The sequence below is a fragment of the Notamacropus eugenii genome, chromosome 6 (assembly GCF_028372415.1).
Source record: "Notamacropus eugenii isolate mMacEug1 chromosome 6, mMacEug1.pri_v2, whole genome shotgun sequence".
NCBI classification, from domain to species: Eukaryota; Metazoa; Chordata; class Mammalia; order Diprotodontia; family Macropodidae; genus Notamacropus; species Notamacropus eugenii.
Window position 1 is genome coordinate 44,727,559 of NC_092877.1, and position 23,987 is coordinate 44,751,545.

General features: G+C 39.7%; 1 protein-coding gene across 7 annotated transcripts in view; it reads left to right on the forward strand.

Annotated features, from left to right (window-relative positions):
• The window catches only part of PIGG (phosphatidylinositol glycan anchor biosynthesis class G (EMM blood group)), a 93,651-nt gene that overhangs the window by 9,614 nt on the left and 60,050 nt on the right, over nucleotides 1–23,987 (forward strand). For all 7 annotated transcript variants that reach the window (XR_011969388.1, XM_072619725.1, XM_072619726.1 and 4 more), the window contains exons 3-8: nucleotides 5,580–5,789; nucleotides 7,000–7,188; nucleotides 8,335–8,476; nucleotides 16,730–16,942; nucleotides 21,009–21,226; nucleotides 22,030–22,311. Coding sequence is in view for 6 of the 7 variants with exons in the window: in XM_072619725.1 (XP_072475826.1) it covers nucleotides 5,580–5,789; nucleotides 7,000–7,188; nucleotides 8,335–8,476; nucleotides 16,730–16,942; nucleotides 21,009–21,226; nucleotides 22,030–22,311 (1,254 nt within the window). In the remaining variant the exon portion in view is untranslated. The remainder of the gene's footprint in view (nucleotides 1–5,579; nucleotides 5,790–6,999; nucleotides 7,189–8,334; nucleotides 8,477–16,729; nucleotides 16,943–21,008; nucleotides 21,227–22,029; nucleotides 22,312–23,987) is intronic.

Here is a 23,987-nt window from a genome sequence, read left to right on the forward strand (position 1 = left end):
TAAGTTTTAAATATTTTTCACCTCCCTCTCCTCCCCCCAGCCCACGACATCGTGCACAGGCTCTACCTATATATTCTTATTAAACATATTTCCACATTGGTCATGTTGTATAGAAGAATTAGAACCAATGGAGGGAACAGATGGCTGTTTTCCAAGGAACCCTACAACAGCTCCAGCAACAGGAGTAGTTTGAAAGATAAGCAGAGTGGCTCCTTGGTTGAGGCCATAGGAGGAGGGAACATTCAGTGTGAGAAGCTGGGCAGCAGAGAGCTCTAGAAGATCTCCAGCTGGGCATCTGCCCACAAGGAGGTATTTGGTGACCTTAAAAGGAGTGGTTTTAGTAGAGTGAGTAGGTAGTTAGGAGATAGAAACTTTGGGTATAGACAACTTTTTGCAAGCTCTCCATCCTTTTGTAAGAAAGAGCTACCTCCCCCCAAGCCTTGAAATTAAGATGAGGTAAAGACAGCTAAAGAGATAATGGTAATAATAGTAACGACTGATATTTACATGGGACCTCTTGTGTAAGATAATTTAAGCTAAGCAGGAAGGGATAAAAATCCATAATTATCTTTGACCCTTTCCCTCCTAAGTTCCTTATTTATTTACCTTCACTTGGCCACTTCCTTGGTGGCGCTTAAGCAGATGTATGTGGTACCATTGATTGCACCACACCTGGATACTAGCAGGCTATTGACAAAAGACTGGGGGTATAGAAAAGGAAACTCTTAACTTTTATTTCAAGTGAAACAAGACTGGAATTTTTCCAAAAGGAATTTTTAGGAGGAAACAAAGAAAGTAAAGAGGGCATAAATGAGTTAGTGTCCTTATACAAGCATAAAAATAAAATCTACATTATGTACAGGGCAGCTGGGTGACACTGGATGGAGCCCTGGACCGGGAAGCGGGAAGACTCATCTTTCTGAGTTCAAATTCAGCTTCAAACACTTACTAGGTGTCTCAGTTTCCTCATCTGTAAAAAGACCTGGGGAAGGAAATGGCAAACCACTCTAGTATCTTTGCCAAGAAAGTCTCAGGTGGGATCACAAAGAGTTGGACATGACTGAACAACATTACATACATTTCTGATCCTAACTTCAGTTGTGATAAACCAAATATTTATTTGATTTGACTGGTCCCTTTTACTCACTGTAGCCCTATTTGGGGGCCCATCCCCCAAAAGCCACCCTGGTTAAGTTTTCAGTGGTCCCCTCATGAAAAGTTGACGTTATATAGCTGGGAGCTTTAGGCATATGTAGTTTTGATAGTACACATCCTGATCATCATAGAGCAATCTTCAGGGTCTTTACTGGGTTAATAATAATGATAATGATCCTAGTTGGCACTCACATAGAACTTTAAGTTTTGCAGAATGCTTTACATGTGTGTTAACTAGAAGTAGAGAGGAAAATATTTTATTAGGACAATTGGAACAGAAGATTGAGAGTGAGTGTCATTTGTCTGTGGATATATGCTCATGTATATGTTCCTGCTTGACCCTTATCTCTTCTTTCCTGAGACTTCTTTAAAAAAACAGTCTTACATACATAGCATTCCCTGTGCCCTACTTCTAATAAGTACTTTTACATTTTCTCCCAGACTGCTGCTTCCCTCATTCTTCTTATCCTGGCACTTATAATTTCATTGGGGTGGATGCCAGTTCCACTGGTCTTGATCAGAATCTCTCCGTGTCATCTTTTCCTGTGCAGTTTTTATCCATGTCTTTTTTTGTATATCTCAGACTTTTCAGGTCACATCTTAAACAGGAGTTGAGACAGTTCTTGTTACTTTCCATGCCAGAGAGATCTGACCACAAGGAAGGTAATGTGAACCTGCCTGTAGGGGCCTTGTACAATTCCCTCCTTCACATGTGCAGGGAAAATCCCATCATTGCTTGGGCATTTCCCACCTTGCATCTGTTTAGTTGCTGCCACCATTTAGTCCCGCACTATGGGTGGAATGTGTTATTAGTTGATGCCCAATGCTTTCCATCTGACTGATTCAAGAGCACTGATTCAAGACTATTGTAGGACCTTTGGCAGGTAGGGATTTCATTCCCTTGTGGTCCAGGTTGCAGTGAGTGTTCTCATCTTTTAATGTCACCAGTCTTCTCTGTTGCGGTAGGGTGATGCTCCTCCTTTCTCCAGGATGTGTAGCCTTATTTTATAGGCAAGGCCTTCTGAGTTCCTTGCTGTCCAGGCTGACTTTGATTTCCTGCCTTGACTGTCCCCTCCCCCTTTCCCAGGCAGTTTGCCTTTTTTGCTGTGTTCTATTTTGCTCTGACTTGAACGTTCTCTCTCAGCACCAAGGATAGATAGCCTTGTGAAGAAGCAAGCTCCCATCCTCTGTTTTGGCTCCTTTCACTCTGAGCCAAAGATCTTCAGGCCTTAGTATGCTAACCAGTACCAGTACCGCCACTGCTGTGGCATGGAACAGTTTGCACAGCAGGGGTCCTTTGAGTTTATCATATTTTATCTTCTTTTGCAATGACATGGTCGGTCATCACTGACTCTGAGATGCTGGCAAGGATTCTTCACTAACAGAGAAGAACTGCCTTGTGTCACTTGGGATAAAATGAGATGAATTAGTGCTGTCTTTTTGGGACTGGTCCATGTTACCAAGTGTTTCTTTCTGGTTTAGAAAATTTATATATATGATTCAATTCAACAAACATGTATTTGCTGTAAACAGAACCCTATCCTTAATATTGAGGCACCTACAAATCTCATATAAGACCTCTCTTTGCTCTCTTGGAACTGTCTAGCAAGGAAATATGATAAGTAGACAACTGTAGTAAAACAACAACAGTGTAAATCTACTAGTAAAGTGCAAGCAAGGTGATTTGTGTGAGGTTTAGGGGATGAAAAATTGTTACTGCCTGAAGGGGATTAGGGAAGACCTGATGGAGGAGACAGCCTTAGTTGGATCTTAAAGAACTAGTAAGGAATTTAACAGGGAAGGAGGGAAATCCAGACAGAGTTAACAAAGGCCTCAAATTTGGAAATTGTGAGGAATGTTAGGGAGATGGTAAATAGCCCTAGTGTGCTTGGTTCATAGATATGGAGGAAAGTGTAGAAATATGAGAAATATGAAAAGATAGAGTGGTGCCAGATGGGGGAAGGTCTGTGTAGGATTATAGATTTAGGTACAGAAGAGACCACATCCAGTGCCTTGGCCACTTAACCACTCTGTCTTTGATACCAAAGGTACTAAACCTTGGGCTCACATGCTTCCTTCTCTAAGAGACCTTTCTCCATCCTCCTAGCTGCCAGTGCCTTCCTTTCTCATGTGATAATGCCCCTATGTATGTTTGTGTAGTCTTCTCTGTTATAAGGTGTATTTCTCGAGATCAGAGATTGGTTCTGGTCTTTGTGATTCCAGCGTTTGGCACAGTTCCTGACACACAGCAAGTGCTTAATAAATGCTAGTAGGTTGATTGAATAATTGAGAAGGTGGATATTATGGAGGCCAAGAGGAAAGAGAAACCCTGTCATCCCCTATTGGAGCCCTGAGGGACCTTAGAGGCCAGCTGGTCCAAATGTAATTTTGCAGATACAGAAGCAGTGTTCGTATATAGACAGGAGGGTCAGACTGTAGGCACTATTATTCTCTAAGTCCTTATAACTCTCAACATTTATGTGACTTAAAGATATACTAAGACTTTTGGGACACCCTGTATAATACTTTGTAGTTTTCAAAGCACTTACATATGGATTCTTTTAGGATGTCTTTGGATGTTAACAGGTTTGGTTGTTTTTTAAAAAGAATGATCAGTTGGATCATTTTGAATCCCCTTGTTTGCTGTAAGGGATTTATTGGGAGTGAGAAATAGCAAGACTTCCCTGAACAGCATTTTAAAAGGAATAGATAGGCCTTCTAGACTGCCTCCCTAAATTCCTTGGGATGAAGAAGGCAAGAAAGTAAATTAAATGTTCAGTGCTGATTTTTCTCTAGCATATTATTTTAGGTCAAATTTATGACAGTTATATTATGTACTGTGCATATGCTTTGATAGTACCTTGGAGGCCTGAATATAATTGGATCTCAACGGTATACTTATACCTATTTTATAGGACTTTTAAAGGGAGCCAGTGTGATTTAGTAGAAGTAACATTGGATGAAGCATTTGAAGATTTGGATTCTAGTTCTCTTTGCCACTAGAGCTGTGTGTGACTTTTAATAATGAGTTACCTCTATTGTTCTCAGTTTTTTTGTATATGCAGTAAAATGAGACCAAAATAGATGGTTTCTAAGGATATCAAAAGGCAGTTTTCAGATGAAAAAATCAGAGATATTTGTAGTCATAAAAAATGCTCTAAATGACTTGATTAGAGATATGAAAATTAAAACAACTCTCAGGTACCACCTCATACCCATCAGATTGACTAATATGACAGAAAAGGAAAATGATAAATGTTGGACAGGATGTGAAAAAATAGGGACAGTAATGCACTTTTGGTGGATTTGGAAACTGGTCCAACCATCCTGGAGAGCAATTTGGAACTATGCCCAGAGGGCTATAAAGCTGTGTATGCCCTTTGATCCATCAGTACCACTGCTAGGTCTGTATCCCAAAGAGGTCCTATTTGTTTTTGAGTAGTTCACTTTCTGCCAACCCCAACCCTCCCCTGAGGCTTCCTCTATGACAGATTGTTTTTTAACTCCAACAAACTGGCCAGGGTTGGGTCTGACAGCCTATGCAGCATACTGTACCATTGATTTTCCACTTCTCCAGTATACTGTTTTCTAGCAATGCCTTGGATCAAATGTGAAGCCTGCCCACACTTTAGGAACCTAGATGGGCAACCCTTAATCTCCAGTTCTTATCCTTATGCCACTCTTGTTAGTCTTTTAAAAATGCTTCTATACTATGTCACTTCATTGCTTATAAATCTTTGATGGAGATCTATTGCCTACAAGATAAAAGTCTACTCTAGTTCATCTGGAGTTTAGGCTTCTTGTCTCTAGTTTTTCTGTCCTTGGATCCCAGCACATTAAAGTAAAAGAGCATGGAATGTGAGTCATTCCAGGGCTCCATTCCCGGCTTGCCATGACTTAGCTGTAGGACTTTTGGTACATCATGTCCCCACTCTGAAGCTTATTTCACCTGTTTGTAAAAGGAGAAGCTTGGACTAGATCAGGGTGGGAAACCTGTGACCCCGAGGCCACTTGTGACTTTCTAGGTCCTTGGGTACAGCCTTTTGACTGAGTCCAAGTTTTACAGAGCAAATCCTTTAATAAGGGAACTTGTTCTGTGAAGTTTGGATTCAGTCAGAGGACTGCACTTGAAGACCTAGAAAACCTTGAGGCCGCAGATTCCCTACCCCTGGACTGGATAATCTTTTTTCTCTTGGGGAAGCACTCTAATCTATTGTAAAAATCATGGGTCACTCAAACCTCTTGGGGCCTCATTTTCTTCATCTGTAAAATGAAAATGATACTGTCCCATCCACCTCCCAGGGTGGTTGTGAAGAAAGCCTGGCTGAACCTTAAATTGTTTTATAAATGTTACATAATACTATCTGTCTCTGAGAGTCCATGGTTTTGTGACCTAATTTTTTTTAATGTTTCCTCCTACACAGGCCCTAATGACAGGAAGCATCCCTGGCTTTATTGACGCTGTTATGAACTTTAATTCTCCTGTGTTGCTGGAAGATAACCTCATTGGGCAGGCAAAAGCAGCTGGGAAAAGAATCATCTTTTATGGAGATGATACGTGGATTAAGTTATTCCCAAAGCATTTTATAGAATATGATGGAACAACCTCCTTTTTTGTGTCAGATTTTAGAGAGGTGAGTGATTTGATGATGCCAGTTAGCCAAAAATTTTTGTTAGCTAGTGACTAGCCTCTGAATTAGCTAGATTGGTCCTTGGACAACAGACAGCAACAGACAGCCTCAGACACTAAGTGTGACCTGAGCAAGATGCTTCATCTCTCTCTGCCTCAGTTTCCTCATCTGTAAAATTGGAATAATATCACCTGCCTCTTAGGGTTATTGTGAGGATCAAATGAGATAATATTTGTGAAGTTCTTGGCACGGTGCCTACTGCATAGTAGGTGCTATCTAAATGCTAGATAGCATTATTATTTTTATCATCATCAGTAATAATAAATCATTGTTCCCTTCCCCCTGTGTAATTAACGGTTCGGGACCTAATTATTCTCTGCCTTGTATCCTAAGAAATAATGATAATGATAATAATATTTACATAAGACTTTAAGGTTTGTAGAGCACTTTATATATGTTATTTCATTTCATCCTTGGAATATTCCCATTTTCCAGATGAGGAAACTAAGTCTGAGAGAGATTAAATGAATTGCTCAGAGTTCAAACTCAGATGTTCCTGATTTTAAGACAGATTTGCCCAAAACAAGCTGCCTATTTTGGCTGTAATTTCTCTTCTTCTAATAAAATTGTTGGTGCTGTTAGTAAAAAGGTTCCACAGGTCATAAATGGCTGTGATTCAGATTTTTATATTTACATTTATACAGATATAGACACAGTACAGGACTCACACTCTTCATCCTTTGGTCTCACTGTATGGCCAACTCACTTTTCTGTTCATGTTTATCCTTCATATTTTTTGTACAACTTCTTGTATGTCAGCCATTGCCAATAGTGTGCTGCGTACAGCTTGCTTATTTAGGTGCATTCTGTGTTTCTCTGTTGCCCTTTCACTCACAATTTTGATTTTTTTGCCAGTCATAGTTCTTCCTTATTCTTAGTCCTGTAGCATCATCAGAACATCTTAGGTTGATAAGATTGGTGTTACTCTTGGCTTTTGTGAGCAAATCATGTCACTTGAAACCTAAAAACTGCAAAGAATTGAAAATCTATCATTCTTTTGGCCTAATATTACAGTAGTGTTATTTTATTGTATTAGAAGAGAAAAGCCTGCTTACCAGTAGAATTCAGCCAATTATTTCATTTTCACCCATTGGGGAAAGGAGAAGGAAGATTAGATGAGTGTCTAAAGGTATTTTTTTCCTTCCTTCTGAAGGTGGATGATAATGTTACAAGACATTTGGAAAATGTATTAAAAAGGGAAGACTGGGATATGCTAATACTTCACTACCTAGGATTGGATCATATTGGTCACATAACTGGGCCACATAGTCCTATGATAGGACCAAAACTTAAAGAGATGGATTACATCCTAAAGAAAATCCATATTTCGTTGTTGTCCAAGGTAAGTAACTTGGGGGTGAGGTGGGGAGGTGATTGTTCTGGTGACCATAGATTTTGATCCATTGCTGTTTGTTTTTTTGAAGAAAGAGAAGTAATAAGAAATCTTTTGTTTTCACATTTTGCCTACCCAGGCATATACTCTTTTAGGTTAACATTAATATTCCTGAACCTTATTATATTTTCAGGGAGAATTTGTGCCGTGTACATCATAGGTGTTCAAAAAACATTTGGTAAAGGATGGCATGATTTCAGACTTTGGAATCATCTGGGATTATTTACATTCTTATTTCTTTGGCATAGCATCTTGCCCTCTAACTTCCCCAATGTATTATGAGTGCTGTGGGTTCATAGTGTTGTTTTTCTTCCACAAATGCTATTATTTTAAAGACTTTTTAAAGAAACATCTACATTACATTAACATGGAAACTTGTCATGACCTTAAAAGTATGTGTGAATTCTGAGCACACTACTGATTCATTTAGAGATGATTTGGGGGGGTTCAATCCATAAATCTCTTTATAGCTCATCTGCTATTAGAATTTCTATATCAAAGGAGCAAATCATTTTATTGGAGTACATTTGTTATGATTGGGGAGATGAAAGATATTTTCAGTGACTTGATGAGGACAGCATTGCATACATGAGAGTACTTTTCATCCAATAGAGAGAAACCCCTTCAGCTGTCTACTCCCTGTTTCATTAACAACAATGGCCATCCAGTTGCTCTTCTGTGCGTGTTTAGGAGTATTGCCTTTTCCACTCCCATACCCATGATAGAAGTTATTGCTTTCCTAATTTCTTAGTACTTCCATTACTCCGATGAAATCATTGATCCACCTAGGATGTATTTTCTCATAATCTTGACTCTTCTGTAATGTTTCAACAATTATTAATCAGGAGATCTCTAGGGCTGATGAAGATCAGAGCTGGATAGCTCTAAATATCTGTGAACGATGGGGAATCCCTAAGGGCTGTAAGACCTTTAGGAGCTAGACTAGATGGATTCCTTTAGTTCCTGAGCCTTATTCTTTCCCTGTCCCAGTGTTTCATGTATGTTACAGCGCGGAGAGGCAGACCAAGGATTCTAGAACTTACAACGGCCTTTCAATTTGTAATGCAGTTGAGAAGTTTGTCCTTTTAATTGTAGGAGAGAAAGGCTTCTTTGCCCCATTTATTGGTCCTTTGTGGAGATCATGGGATGTCTGAAACAGGAGGCCATGGGGCCTCTTCAGTAGAGGAAGTGAGCACACCTCTGATTTTGATCAGCTCTGCATTTCAAAGGAAAAGCGGTATGAATTTTGAAGTTTTTTTTTTTTTTGTTAAATTTATAGTACTGCATTTATAGACATTGTATGTACCATAGTCTCAGTTTTTCAAGAAAGTTTTTCTTAAACTGTTAACCATTTTGCCTCTGCAATCCCTCTGACTTCTGTCCCCTCCTCTCTGTTCCCATTGCTGTCCCCCAAAGTAGACTTGGACTATTCCATCCATCCTTCGTGTCTCTGCCTGATTCCTGTTCCTCATGCATAGACTTGATTATGTGTCTATTCTTCCCCATACCCTTCCTTGACTTCTTGTTGCCTGCCAGGGGATCTTTAGCCTGTCATTCTAGGCTCTTAATGATATGGAGCCTTCTTACCCTCTCCACTACTTTATTTCATACTGCTCCTCTCTACATACTCTGTGTTCCAGACAAAATAGATCATTACTGTCTTTGCACATGCTGCATTTGACACCCCCCCCCCACTTTTCTGCCTCTATCCCTCAGATGCTTTTCCTCCTCACTGTTTATTTTTTACCTGTCTTGACCCTCACATAAATCTTTGTTGTGCCTCTTAACATCTATCTGCAGCAAAGCTCTTTGTGTATTTAATGTAAGCCATGTGAAAGCAGGGATGGTTCTTGATCTGAATATTGTGTCTCCCTGAGTGTCTTCCACAGTACCATACATGTGATTCTTGCTGAACTGACTTCAGTTGTCATTTTTCCTGGGCGGTTTGGGCCTGAGGATCAAGGGGCAGGGCTTGGAATCACTTGCCTACTTCCTAGAGTGCATCTGGCTTTAAGGACCAGAAATGTTAACAGAGATGGTACTATGGAAAGAACACTGGTTCAGGAGTCAGGATCTGGTTTCAAATCCTGCCTCTGATTCTAGCTGACTCATTGAGCTTGCATTTCCTCAGCTGTAAAGTTGAAGGGATTGGACCAGGGCCCTGAGGTCCCTCCTATCTCTTGATTTGTGGGCCTGTGAAGCTAGCTGAGTTGTAAAATGTGAAAATTATTGCCAAGATATCTGGAAATAGATATGGACAAGCGTTGCCTAGCCTAGGCAGGCCTGGATGGGTTGTGATTAGCATCATCAGAAAGAGTAATTCCATGTCTGCAGTCACTGATCCATTGAAGTAGTGGGAGTTATTAATATATATTGTGGGAAACCTGAAGATTTCTAAGCAGCTTATTTAGACTAGAAGGGGAAAAGGAATATTTCATTTTATGGGGAAGTTTCCATTGTCTAAAATCAATTTTTTTAAAATGGTATTAGCTGGCCTGAGTTAACTAGGTCACCAGAGATCACAGGCAACAGCATCGGACTGGATTGAATGTTGGAGGCCTTTGTAGTCTCCCAGCCAGTGAGGCTTGGTCCTTTCCTTTTCCTGTAAGGTTCTTAGAGAGTTTATATTCCAATTTATTCTCCAGCTATGGTCTTAGCAGGGATATGGCTGGCTTAATTAAAAGGGGTTGCAGGTAAATTGACACCCTATTAAGAGGGAGAGAATTTTTTTAAAGGTGGCACTAAGAATTTTCTGAACCTTCAGACAAAGGGAGTACAGAATTAAAAGAATTCAGCACCAGTTGCTTGTGATGAAATGGTCTTTCTCTTACTGTTGATGGAAAGATGAGTAAGATTTATCTTTGAAATTGGTTTAAACTGTGCATAGTGTTATTAGTAAAGAAGGATTCCTCTGCAGAAATCTCCTCTGATGCTTCACTGTGGCATGGAGGGGAGCCTCAGTTGTCAAAGACCTTCCCAGTAGCATCCTAGCTCTGGCAAGTTCTACCAAGCTAGAAAGCCTTTGAATTATGGGCCTGCTAACTGTGGATCAGCCTGCAAACAGAGACATCCAGTAGCTAACAGGTTGACTTATTAGAAGACGATTAATTCTTTGGCCTTAGCAAACTGTGAAACAAAGAATACAAAATAGTCCTTTGTGGCACCTCTCACCACCATAGTGATTGTAGTGAGTGCTAAGGATAATATGGGTTTTATCTTTCTTTTTTTTCACATGTTTTATTGATGCTTTTTTAAAACATCATTATCACTTCCCAGTGATTCCTCCCATTCACCCTTGTAAGGAATGAGTATGCTTAGGCAAAACAAATCAGCACATTGGCCATATCTGAAAATATATACCTCATTCTAGTCACTCAGCAAATATTTATCAAGTGCCTGCTATGTACTAGACCCTGGAGGTACAAGTACAGAGAATAAAGCAATCCCTACTCACCAGAAGCTTACATTCTAATAGGGAAATACAGTATGTATATATAAAATATATACATTGTCATGCTTGCATTTTAACAAAAGAGTAAACTGAGGCAGGCCTCTGAGCAAGATAACATTTATTATTGGCTGCCTGTCAATAAATAGGTCATTGGCTTGCTTCCATTAATGCCAAAAACTCCAAGCAAAAGAGCAGTTCCCTTTATATAGGTTTTGGGAAGGACAAAACAAAGAACAAGCAGGGTAGATAACATCATAAGATTAAAGGCAACATGATTGGTTACAGAGCTGAGAGGTCGGGAACAACCTGAGTGGTTGAAAGTTTGATCTTAGGGGATAGCAGGGACTTCCCTTCTCTCATGAGACCAAGAAGTACTCTTGGTTTGAGTCCTGGTGTGAGGTTCTGGCCCACACATAGCTTGGAGTGGTAAAGGTACCAGGTTTGAATCCCTTTCTTTCACATATATTGTCATAGATCATTTAAAGTCTTAGAGCAGGAAAGCTGGATTTTTAACCGTAAGCCATTACAGGCCGGCTGAACTAAGTTCAGAGACACAAGACTCATGACTTAAGCAATCACTGGACAAAATCAATGAATTGTAAATAGGATCAATAAGAAAATGTTACAGGATCAGTCTTAATCTTTTCAACAGCATCCATATAAAATTTAATACAGCTATATACAGAGGAGTTAAATATAAAGGAGGACACTAATAGTTGTGAGGAGTCAGGAGAAGCTTCATTTAGAAGAATACTGTTTTAGTTGCATCCTAAAGGGAAAGATGGACTCTGTGATGCCCAGGTAAGGAGGGAGTGTATGGTGGTCAGGCATGTGTGATGACCATTGCAAAGACATGCAGATGAGGGATGGACTGTCAGTTGTGAGGAACAAGAGAGAAGGCTGGTTTGGATCGATTGCTGAGTTTGGAAGGGAAAATAATCTCTAGAGAAGCCAGGAAGATTGGAGCCAAAGTGTACAGGACTTTTAAAGCTAAACAGAGTTGTTTGTTTTTGATCTTAGAGCCAATAGAGCCAGTAGAATTAATTAAGTAGGGAACTCATGGAATCACCTCTCCGCCACGGGGTGGGAGACATGCTTCACTATGATTTTTCACAAGTCATGACATGGCTTATAGAGTTCTGAAACCTTTTAATGATTTTTTTATGTTATTGGGTTTTTATGCCATCTATAAAAATAACTATTAGAATTATATATGAGATCTCTGCCCACTGACAGATGGGTTAATATACTGAACTATTTGCATATTAACATTGTCATCATAAGTGAAATCAGAAGTTGTCAAGGTGCAGCTTGGAGAAGCAAATGATGGACAATGGCATTGGTTTTATCATACCTCCAAAAGAACAAGAAATATGTTTTTGTGCGGTGCTTGGTCATAGCCTTGTGGTTTTCCTGATGAGTGTGGGCAAAGATTGCCATAAAGATAATTGCAGTTTTTGTGCCTATATTCAGTTTAGAGGATGAAGTGGCAGAGAATTCTCAAAGAAACTGTAAAGATCTCCAAATTAAAGTATATTTTGATATTCGATGACTTCATTGTGAAAGTAGGTCCAGGGAGAGCAGGGAAAAATAGGATGGAAAACATGGTTGGGGGAAGAAATGAAAAAATCGCTAAAGCTTTAGGATTATGGACTTATTGAAGCTAGAGACCTTAGAGGTCATCTTATTCAATCCTCCTATTTCATATTTGAGGCATCCAAGGCCGGAGAAGTACTTCAGCATTCAAAAGCTTATCTATCTGGAACCACCTCATCTTTTCTGTCTTTTTTCTTACTATACTAACTATACTACCTGCCAAGGATCCGAACAAAGTTATTTGCCTTTCCTCTTATCTGGTTTTTACTTTCCTGCCTTTGGAGTCTTTGCTCACACTTTCCCTATATCTGGAATTTTCTCTACCTCCTCACATACTGAATTCTTGGTTTATATTTTTTAAATTAATTTTTTTCAATGAAAAAAAAAATCCTTTCTTTCTCCTTTCTGCCACCCCGATACCAGTTGAAAAAAGAAAAGCAGAACTTTTCTGATAACTGTGCCCAGCCAAGCAAAATATATTCCCACATTGATCATATAAAAATACATATGTGTATGTATGTATGTATGTATGTATGTTGTGTCCTTTACCCAGAGTCTGTCATCTCAGGTTCCTAGCTGAGGTGGGTGGCGTGCTTCAATACTTCTCTGGCATCATGCTCGTCGTTGTATCTATCAGATCGTTGTATTCTTAGGCCTTTCAAAGTTCTTTGTTTTTAAAATATGCTTGTTCTTTAAGTAGTTCTCTTTGTTCTGCATCAGTTCATGTAAATATTCCCAGGTTTCTCAGAAATTGTTCCTTTCATCATTTCTTTGTCCTGTTTTTTTAGCCGTTTCCCAGTTGGTGGGCATCCTTTTTGTTTCTGGTTCTTTGCCACCACAGAAAAGGCCATTATAAATATTTTTTATACATATAGGTCCTTTTCTTCTTTCTTTGATTTCTTTAGGCCTAGTAGTCTTCCTTATTTCTTTAAACCCTACTAATCTGCCTTCCCCAGGAAGTTTTCCATAATCTTCCCTTTTTCCCCATGCAGCAGTGATGTTTTATTGCTTAGACCTATACAAAAATATTCAGCTTTTATTTTTCTGCTTTATATTTTTAAGACAGTTTTACTGTGGTTACTTAGCTCTGTGTCATATTTCCTTGCTACATTTCATTCCATAAAAGCAAAAACCAGGTCTTATGTTTCTTCATCACTGGCATAAGGCTCCTTACATAGCAGGCACCCAAATAGTATTTGCTTAATTTAATCCTTTAAAGAATCATTCTGAGAAACACTTCGGAATATATACTCTTTTCACTAAGACAGCATTTAATCACATCGATTTCACCCTCAGTGACATGAGGTAGTTCTTTTCTGTCAGTGAAGAAAGAGTCATTGCCAGGATCTCAGAATGCCTCGTGGTTGTCCATGTTACTGCAAAAGAAGATCAAATGGAAAAAGTTCCAAGGACTCTTGCTGTGCAAAGTGCTCCATGTGAGCTCACTGGCTGACCCCGGGAGAGTGGAGAAGGCAGGCAGCAGATGATGAGAGCTGCCTCTTCACAAGGCTGCCCCTGGTGAGAGCATTCAGCCAGCTCATGAGACTTACATGAATATGACAGTAGAATGAAACTCAACAGGAGAGGTAGGCTGCCCTTGAAAGCAGGAAAGAAGCTCACAGAAGGCCAAGGCAAGAAATCAAGATCAGACTAATAGCAAAGAATTCAGAAGACCTCTTCTCCAAAACGAGGGGAAACACTCTGGGGAAGGGAAAAGAGCATTGTCCTATTGCAGCAGAGAAGACTGAATACAGGGAAAGGCAAGAACTCCTACTGCACCTTGGACCATGAGGGAATGAATGTCATCTGCAAAATAAATTCCTTAATACTCTGTTTCTTGAACCATAGTTAGGATTGAGCACTGCATCAGTCAAGAAGGTATTCTACCTGTGGTATGCAGTGACATAGCAGCAACAATTGAATGCTCTCAACAGGCAATCATGTCACTAGACTTATGTGAAAACCAGGTTTATTGCAAGAGAAATGAGCATGCATGTGGAACCCAAAAGGTTCCCAGTTTTTACAGAAGTTTACGTTTTTATAATAGCATCTAAAAGGAATAAGGGGATACCAGGAAGACGGTGTAACATGGGAGGAGGATCAGTGTAGCAAAGGGTGGAGAAAAGACAAGACCACTCCCCACAGGGAGGAGCAAGGTGATGACAAAAGCCTCATTCTTTTCCCTTGAAAAAATATGAAGATAGGAAGTTCTCCTTATCTGTAAAGGACCTGAGCTGCACAAGCATTATCACAGCTTGGCACAGAGTGATTCATGTCTTGCCTCCCAAGGACACACAAGGAGTCCAGTTTGGGGTACAACAGCCAATTGTGCCAATTTAGGGGGAGCTTCATCCTTGACACATTCAGGACCTCCTGCATGCTTTGAGTCCAGTGTTTCTGGAAAATATGGCAACTCAAAAAGACAAGTTCAGGGACTCCTTACCAGCCCTTACCATCATGCCTAACTCATTTGCTAATGGCATTCTTCCTGCTTATGTCAAGGAGGGGAATACAAGGCACCTACAGATGTGCTTCACCTTATCTCCCACATGACTAGATTCCTCTGGCACAGAGACTGTTAAGAACTGCCTCATTCCTGTTTAAAAGGTAACCTGGAAAACCTCAGATTTACAAAAAGAATTAGACAAGAACTGCACAGGCCAGGAAGGTTTGGAAGAATATGTTGTGAATATTTTCTTAACAAAGACTTAGAAGGTTCAGGATTTGGTGAGCACTGAGCATCATCTCAAAAAATGAAATTGATTTCCTCTTGGGAATTCAGTGGTTACTGATGGAGTCATTTCAGAGTCATATATAGTCAGACCACATAGGGCAAAAATTAAAATCAAAATTTTAAAAAGGGATGGATGAGAAGACAATAGTTACATTTATAATACTCCCCAAGAAACCTTATGTTGAATATATTAAATTAGAAATGGGTAAAAGGATCCATTCACTGTGGTTGTGATCATTGACTCTGATTATCATCTTGTCTTAGAGAAGACTATCATTTGAAGCAGCCAGGGACATTGAGCTTTCCATTTCCAGCCTTCTTTCACTATTCCTTTCACATACTCAGCTTTAAAACTAGTCTCTGCACTTGATACATACTGTTTCCTCCTTCTGCTATGCAGATCATTCTCCTTGTCTCCTCATCTCCCCTTTCAGAATCCTTCAAGGTTTAGCTCATTTGCTCTCTCTTCCATTTATTCTTCCCTGATCCCTCTGCTACCACAGAGCAGGGATTTGAGTGGGTGTTCAATAAATGCTAATTGAATTGAATTAAATAAGATCGTTTTACCCACATTCAATTCAACAGACCTTTATTAAGCGCTCACTGTGTGCAGTGTACTGTGTTAGAACTGATGGCTGGGGGTGGGGGAGGAGGAGATGAATACAAGGTTTAGTTAATTGAGTCCTAAATTAGATGGGGTAGAATTTTGCATTGTCCCAGCTACCAGCATTCAGTTAGTAAAATGATTGATTTTTTAAAATAGTTAATTTTTAATTTTCAATATTCGCTTTTATAAGATTTTGAGTTCTAAATTATTCCCCCCTCCCCCAGATGACATGCAGTCTGATTTAGGCTATACATGTATGATCATATTAAACTTATTAAACATCAGTCATGTAGTGAAAAGAATCAAAACAAAAGGGAAAAACCATGAGAAAGAAAACAAAAAACAAGAAAAAAGAGAAAATAGCATGCTTCCGTCTGCATTCAGACTCCACAGTTCTTTCTCTGGATGTGAATACCATTTTCCATCATGAGTCTTTTGGAATCGTCATAGATCATTGCACTGCTCAGAAGAGCCAAATCTGACAAAGCTGGGCATTGCACAGTGTCACTGTTACTGTGGACGGTGTTCTTCTGGTTCTGCTCACTTGACTCAGCAAGTTTGTGCAAGTCTTTTCAAGTTTTTCTGAAATAAAAGATTCATTTTTTAAAAAAAAAAAACCTTAAAAATTTTGTTATTGATATCCTTTTTACATTACCAAATTTTCTCATAGTATCCCCATTTCTAGAGAGCCACCCCATATAACAGATAATATTTTAAAGACAAAAATAGAGAAAAAATTAGCAAGACATTCACTGGAGAAGTGAAAATATGTGCAATGTGTCACACCATGGACCTCCTACTATTGCAAAGGAATAGACTGGGGATGTCTTTTTATTTCTCTCCTTTGGAACCATGTTTGGAAACATTACTTTTTAGAAGGTTGTAGAGGATCCCACAATGGTAGTGTTTTAGAGTTGGAAGACACTTTGACACCATCTCCCCCAATCCCTTCCTGTTATATGTGTGACCCCTGAGGCCCCAGAACTCTAGAGAGCAGCCCAAGTTCATACAGTTAGTTAATCTGAGAGATGGGATGAGGGCTCTGGGTTCAGGGCCCTTGGTATCACACTGCCTTGAGTAAGAAACTCTCTCACTTTTCCAGGCAGCTTCCAACCTCCAGAACACGTCCAGCAGACGGACCTGGCTGCCACACTAGCAGTGAGCCTTGGTTTGCCGATTCCAAAAAACAGTGTGGGGAGCCTGTTATTTCCGGTTGTAGCAGGAGCACCAATGAGAGAGCAGCTGAGATTCCTGCACTTAAACTTGGTACAGCTCAGCAGACTGCTGCAAGAGAATGCACCCATGTATGAGAAAGGCAAGTCGCTCATCTGCTCTCTTAGGAGCTGCCCTTCCCTCCGAGCACACAGGCATTTTCCTAATGTGTTTTTTTTCTTATGAGGCCAAGGGATTAGAAATGAGGTGTAGTCATTTGTTTTCCTGTATGCGAATGCTGCTACTGCCTTCTTTTTGTAAAACTGCCATGCTCACTATCAGCAAAATTTGTGCATGAGATTATCTGCAGCAGGGTCACTTCTGAGAAGGTTGTATCAGGCCTTCTTTTTTTCCTGTGGCACTTAATGTGAGTTGGCTGGCAGTGTTTAGGGAATAACCAAATGGAAAATGAGTTTTTATATGCCTATTAGAGTAGTTTGCTACTGTTGGAGTGGGTAAGGCATACTGTAGCAATTATTAAACTTTATTACTGATAAGCACTAAATAAAGAAAAGGAAAGAGAAAAGGAGCAGAAGTTAGTGGAGACAAAGTATAAGGGAAAAAGGGTGAGGGGAAGGGGAACTTGTCTGTACAGAAGAGTGAGTCAGTTGGGAGAAAAGAAGGTTGCTCGTATTATGGTCATTTTTTTTGTTCTGAAGTATTTAGAACCATTTGAGTCCTGCCAGTAATCTGTGATCCGACAGATGAACAGATAGTAGAGAGAATTTGAAAACATATAACTGAAGTGACTAAGGTGAAAATATGAATTACCGATATGACTAGTAAATCTTGCTAGACATACTCAGTATTTTTTGTTAGTGTGATAACATTTATCTCAAAGCACTGGGATTGATTAGGACTCGAGTCTAAAGTAAAAGTTCATAGTTATCCTGGATATTAGGACAAGTTTCTAGTTAACACACACTACTTTAGCCATGGTTCTTGAAAGTAGATCTGCTCCTTTGCCTCCTACAAAAAATGAGCTGGGTAGCTGCCCTGGCTCCCAGAGTTCACATGTCTTAGTGTAATTTTAGGCTGTTAAAACTTAAAACTTCACGAAGACTTTTGGGATACCCTATATAATAGATAATTACCCTAGTTGGTCCCTCTATAAGAAAGCACCACAGTACCATTGGTGCATTTTATCTGCTGGGAGTGATTGTGTAGGGAGTTAAACTTAGCCCTTACTTTTTAGAATTTGACCAAACTGATCCCAACTAGTGTTGACTGACAACTGTGCCAACCCAAAGAGAGTGGTACAGCTCCTGTCTTTGGCCTGACTTCATTTAAGAGTTTTATCAGTGACTTAGAGGAAGGAAGCATAGGTGTCAGCTTTGCAGGTGGTACAAATACAAAAGATACCTAATACATTAAGTAATAGAATTTGGATTCAAGGAGATATCAACAGACTGGAGCAATGGACCGAATCTAATGAAACACATTTTAATAGCAGTGAAAGGGAGAGGGGGAGCTCCACCACCAAAACCTTCTTGTGGAGCCTAGTTGTGGTGTGGAGGTGATGGTTCTTGAAGTCTGGGCTAGGAGAGCATAAGTTTTGCCATGAGGACCCCAGGGCCTGGCACTCATGTGTCAGGTTAGCTAAGTCCAGAGAGATACTTCTGTGGGTTGGCTGAAAGGTGATGAAATTTTTAGCCATCATGACTCTTAGGGACCTGTTGAGTCACAGATGAGTAGCATCTCTGCACTTGTGTACCTGTAGGAGTACCTGTACTAGTGAAATCACAGGTCATTAAAATGATTAATGTGGATGATAAACTCAAATGTACTTGAGTTCATATTAAAATTCCGGTACCTAAGTACAAGTTTGGGGAGATGTGACTTATTTTAGAAATGCTGAGACAAGCTGAAGCAGGTCCAAATAGTGTGAACAAGATGGTAGAGGAACTTGAAATTATGCCATATGAATATTTGTTGAAGGAATTGGAACTATCTACCTAGAGAAAAGGAGACATAGAATGGACATGATAGTTGACTTCAAATATTTGAAAGGTTTGCATAGAAGGTGGCATTAAACTTGATCTGGTTTCTATCAGTGGGCAGAAGTAGGAGCAAAGGGATTTTATTTCAGTCATTTCACTCCTAACCATTAGACCTGCCCAGTATGGAATTGGGCTGCCTTGGAATATAATGGAAATACTCAAGTGGAGGCAGGTTAATCACTTGTCAGAAATGTCTTAGAAGGAATTGGCACTTGTGGGATTTGGACTAAGTGACTCCTGAGTTCCCTTCTATCTAAAATTAGGTGATTTCTACTTGGAGTGGCAGAATCAGGAACCCAAAGGTCTTAGAAACTTAGAACAAGTGATGGGCAGATGCTAACAGAATTAAGTTTAATAGCATCTAATGTAAAATCTTCAGTTTAAGTTCAGAATTTCTGTACAAGTACAGGACAGGGAAAGATGACAGGAAAATACCTGGCTGTTTTTATGACTGCAACCTTAAGATAAGCCAGCAATTTGATATCTGTCAGAAAAGCTGACGTAGTCTTAGACTACATTAGTAGAAGCTTAGCATTCTGAGTGAGGAAAGTATTTGTCCCACTATCCACTGCCTGGGTCAGAGCTGAAATATTGTGTCCATTTTTGAGGACTACATTTTAAGAAGATATTGACAAACTATAGTGGAAGGTGATCAGTGTGGTGGCAGAGACTTAAAACCTAACAATGAAGGTTGACTGAAAGAACTAGGAATTTTTGTTTTAGAAAAGATTTGTGTGTTCGTCCTTCATTGCCGAAAAAGACCATGCCATCAGAGAAATAATGACATGACTTGCACTTGACTTTGTTTTGAGTGAGGGAGTGCTGTGCAGGTCACCAGCCTCACTTCTTCTCCAGAACCATCTGAATCCAGTGACCAGATATTCATCAGGATGGCTGGAGATGACCCAGGATGAGGCACTCGGGGTTAAATGACTTGCCCAAGGTCACACAGCTAGTGAGTGTCAAGTGTCTGAGGTGAGATTTGAACTCAGGTTCTCCTGACTCTTGCACTAGTGCTCTATCCACTGCACCACCTAGCCTAGAAAAGATAGAATTGAAGACAAAGTATGAGAATTGTCTACAGGTGTTTGAATCCTACACATGTGGGGCATATAATAAATTTGTTCTAGTTGAGAAAACCCAAATCAATGGGTAGAAGTTCTGTGGGTATAGATTTCAGCTTGGTCTTGGGAAGATATTTCTTATTCATTGCCCCTTAATAGTTTGTTTTTTTTTTTAATATGGTGGCATATTCACCATCATTTAACAGATTCAGGTTCAGGCTGGATGTCAGATAGTTGAGGATTTCTATTTAGACAGGAGATTGGATTGGATACCTTTAGGTCATTTCAAACTGAGATTTTCTCAGCCTCAGTAGTAGTTAGTGGAGCATCATCATTCTTTTTGGACTACGGAAATGGAAACACTTCCAACTTCCAGAGGTGTAAAGCGTCTATCATAGCATATGGAAACCTGTCTTCTTAATAAGTTTATAAAAAGTGTGCACCAATAAGGAAAAGAGAAGCATCTACTTCATAGGGTTGCTGTGAAGGTTGCTACCGCATATAACTGAGATATTTACAAAAGTGATTAGTAGGTTCCATATAAATGTTTATTTCTTTTTCCCCTCTCCCCTTTCTTTCCCCTCCTTTCCTCCATAATCAGAGGTTACTAAAATGTGTTTCTCCATTTGTGCAGTTTATTTTCATTCAGATTAACACCCATTGTTCTGGATTACCATGGGAAGTAATGAGCTCCTTGTCATTGGATGTACTTCTGAAGAGACTGGATAAGCACTCGTTGAAGATGTTGTAGGAAGGGATTGATGTTGGATTCTATGACCTCTGAGGTTTCTTCCAACTCTAAGATTCTTTGTTGAGCTCTGCTATTGGGGACTTCTTAGATATACCTTTATTAGCGGGAAAAGCATTCACTGGGAAAATACTAAAACTAAAGTATTTACCACTTTGGCTTTTTTTTTTGCAGAGATGTCTTAGGTTTTCATTATGTATGTTTAAAAAAAACCAGTTTCCATTAAACTACATGAAGTATCAGTTTTTAAAATGACTTTTCCAGTTGTCATATGTAAGAATTTGAAGATATTATAATTATATTACAATGTAATTATAATTTTATCTTTTTAAAACTTTTTTTGTCTTCTCATGTTAGATCCTGGATTTCAGCAGTTTAAAGTAACAGAAAAGTTGCATGGGAATTGGATCAAACTCTATTTGGAGAGAAATAATTCAGAAATCCTTTTAAACCTTGGCAGAAAAGTTCTTAAGCAGTATTTAAATGCTTTGAAGACCCTGAGTATGTCACTGAGCAAACAAGTAGCCCAATATGATATGTACTCAATGATGGTTGGGACTATCATAGTCTTGGAGGTATGAATTGTTATTTGTCAATTTATGGTCATAGACCAGCATTATATAGCTCTGCTTTGGGTTTCTCCCAGATCCTCTGTCTTCCACTGTAGCACTCCTCCAGTACCTCATCATAGTATGGAAAGGTGCCAGCTATCAAAGGGCACCAGCACCATGCATTCTCTGACAGGTTCTCTGAAACTGTCAGAGCATCTTTGAGTGCAGACCCTGCCACAGGCTGTGTCTACTCTCTATGAACCAGCCTAGCTAATCTTGGAAAGGTGAATCTTCATCAGAAGGTTGACTGTGAGGTGATTAAGACTGCTCACTAAGATGTGTAGTAGCTGTGTGGATGAAATCACTTACTGATGACATATTAAAGAGTCATCCTTGTTTGTCCTTTAAAACATGAGAAACCAGCCTTTTTCCAGTTTCTGGGCCTTGCCCTTGGCTTTCCTGATTTTTGCACAGTATCATCTCTGGGCATGAGTAAGGTGCCAAATGATTCCCTTTGACTTGGTTACTTGGTGAGATGAGGGAAGGAGGTTAGCAAGCAGACTGTTGCTCCTAATTGACTTGTCCTCCTTAACTTACTAGCTACCAGTGCTTGCTGGTGCTGAAAGAAACAAGTCGTGCATCTTTATAGTTCTTTGTAAATCACATTTGAGAAACATCATTTGGTTTCATTAGTTCTCTCTGTCAAGTATGATATGTTCGTGCCGGAGTAAACAAGTGCACAAGAAGTACATTACCTATTTTAAATAGAACTTTTTTAAAATCTAGAAATTAGTGCATGATGATACTTTTGCAATTTTCTGTTCTAGGTTCTGATTCTGCTTTTGCTCAGTACCCCGAAAGCCTTGTGCCAGAAGGCTGAGTTTGAGATTCCACTGTCATCTTCCTTGTTTTCTTTGCTCTTCTACCTGATGGTCCTTGTTCTCTCTGCGGTCCATGTCATCGTGTGTACATCGGCTGAGAGCTCATGTTACTTCTGTAATGTCTCTTGGCTGATGGCCGTTGGGGTGATGATGCTGATTTCTGCACTTCTCTGTGTGATCTTGTCTCTTCTCACAAATACATTTGAGAGCATCAGACTTCCCACTAAGGTGAGATGTATCCCTTTTTTGTTTTTTTTAGGATAGATATTATTGGTTTTTGAATCACAGTTATTGCCAGGTATACTCTCCTCTAGTTACTTTTCCCTTCCTACAGCCAGTGAGTTTTCCCTTGGAACAGAGAAAAAATAATGAAGCAAAGTTGATCAACTCAACCACATCTGGCAGCATGTGAATTGAAGCATTTGCCTCAGGTTGAGTTCAAGAAGAGGAAGGAGTCTGATAATTACCCAGGTTGAAACCTAAGGGAAACAGATATTTGGAGGATAGAAACTGGTTTAAGGAAACAAATGATGAGTTTAGTTTGATCATGTTGCTTTTGAGGCAACAGTGAGACACCCAAGTAGAAATACCTGGCAGGTAGTTGTTAAAGTGATCCTTGAAACTGTGAGAATGAATGAGAGATTAGGATAAACAGAGAAGCATTGGAGAAAATCTACCTTTATTGATAAAATGTCAAACTCTGACAACATTGTTTTGCATACATGAATGTACAAGAGTTTGACTGAAACTGTGTCCCAAAAGGATTATATAGGGGAGTGTACCTTAGTCCAGATTCAGGTTCCACAAATAAAAGATTATGAAAGGAGAACTGGCCTAGAAGGTTTCTGGTCTCTGCTTAGCCATTTGAAAGCTCTTTGACCAATGGCATATCATTTAACTCTTCTTGGGCCTTATTCCCTCCTCTGTAAAATAAGGGGGTTGGACAAAGTGATCTCTACCATTTCTTTGAGCTCTGACATTCAGTGGTTTTGTGTTAGATTATCTTCCCTTATTTAAGGAAAAAAGGACCTACCAATTAAAATTCCTAATAATTAGAGCTCTACAGAAGGGGTGGATTTCCCTTCCTTAGAATTCTTCAAGTAGAAGCTGGACCATTCATTTTAGGGTATGGATGGGTTGGAGTAGATTGCCCCTGAAATCTCCCTCAAACCTCCAGCTCTGTGATTATGCAGCCTATTCACAGGTCATGTTAGGTGACTGTGACTTCATTATCTTTTTATCTGTTGTGTATGGAAAAGTGCTGACCTTTCTTGAAGAAAGGAGCTGGATTGTGTACTTTCTTGGAGCTTCTAGACCTTTAGAGTTCTTTGACTTATCCCCAGACTACTCAGGCTTTTTCTTTTTGACCAAAACAAAGCACTGTATGATGGACTTGGGACTTGGGCCATTTTAAGGGATGTATGCTTCCTGTGATTGATCATTAACATGAAAGAAACTAGCTGGAGGCTATGTTCGGCCAACCTTAGAAGAGCTCCTTTTTTTGTCTGTGAGCAGTGAGAGAGCCAGGAGGGTGTAGTGGAAAGAACACAGAACTTAAGCAGCAAGAGCTCTTGAACATAGAGTGCTTTAATTTTGCAAAGCACCGAGGTAGGTAGTTCAGATATTATGATGTCTATTTTAGACATTAGAAAACAAGCGCAGAGAGGTGGACTTTCTTACGTGTGATCACATAATGAATACAGGTTTCCTGACTGCAAGCCAGGCACCACTCTGCCTTACTGACTTGAAGCCTGGCTTCAGATCTCACCTGTAGTGCTAAGCAGCTCTGTGACAATATTCAAATCACATTCTCTGAGCCTATCTCCATGTCTATAACGTCTGTAGAATCTCCCTCAAAGGGTCACTGTGAGAACCAACTGAAATGTTGTATGTGGAGTAGTTTA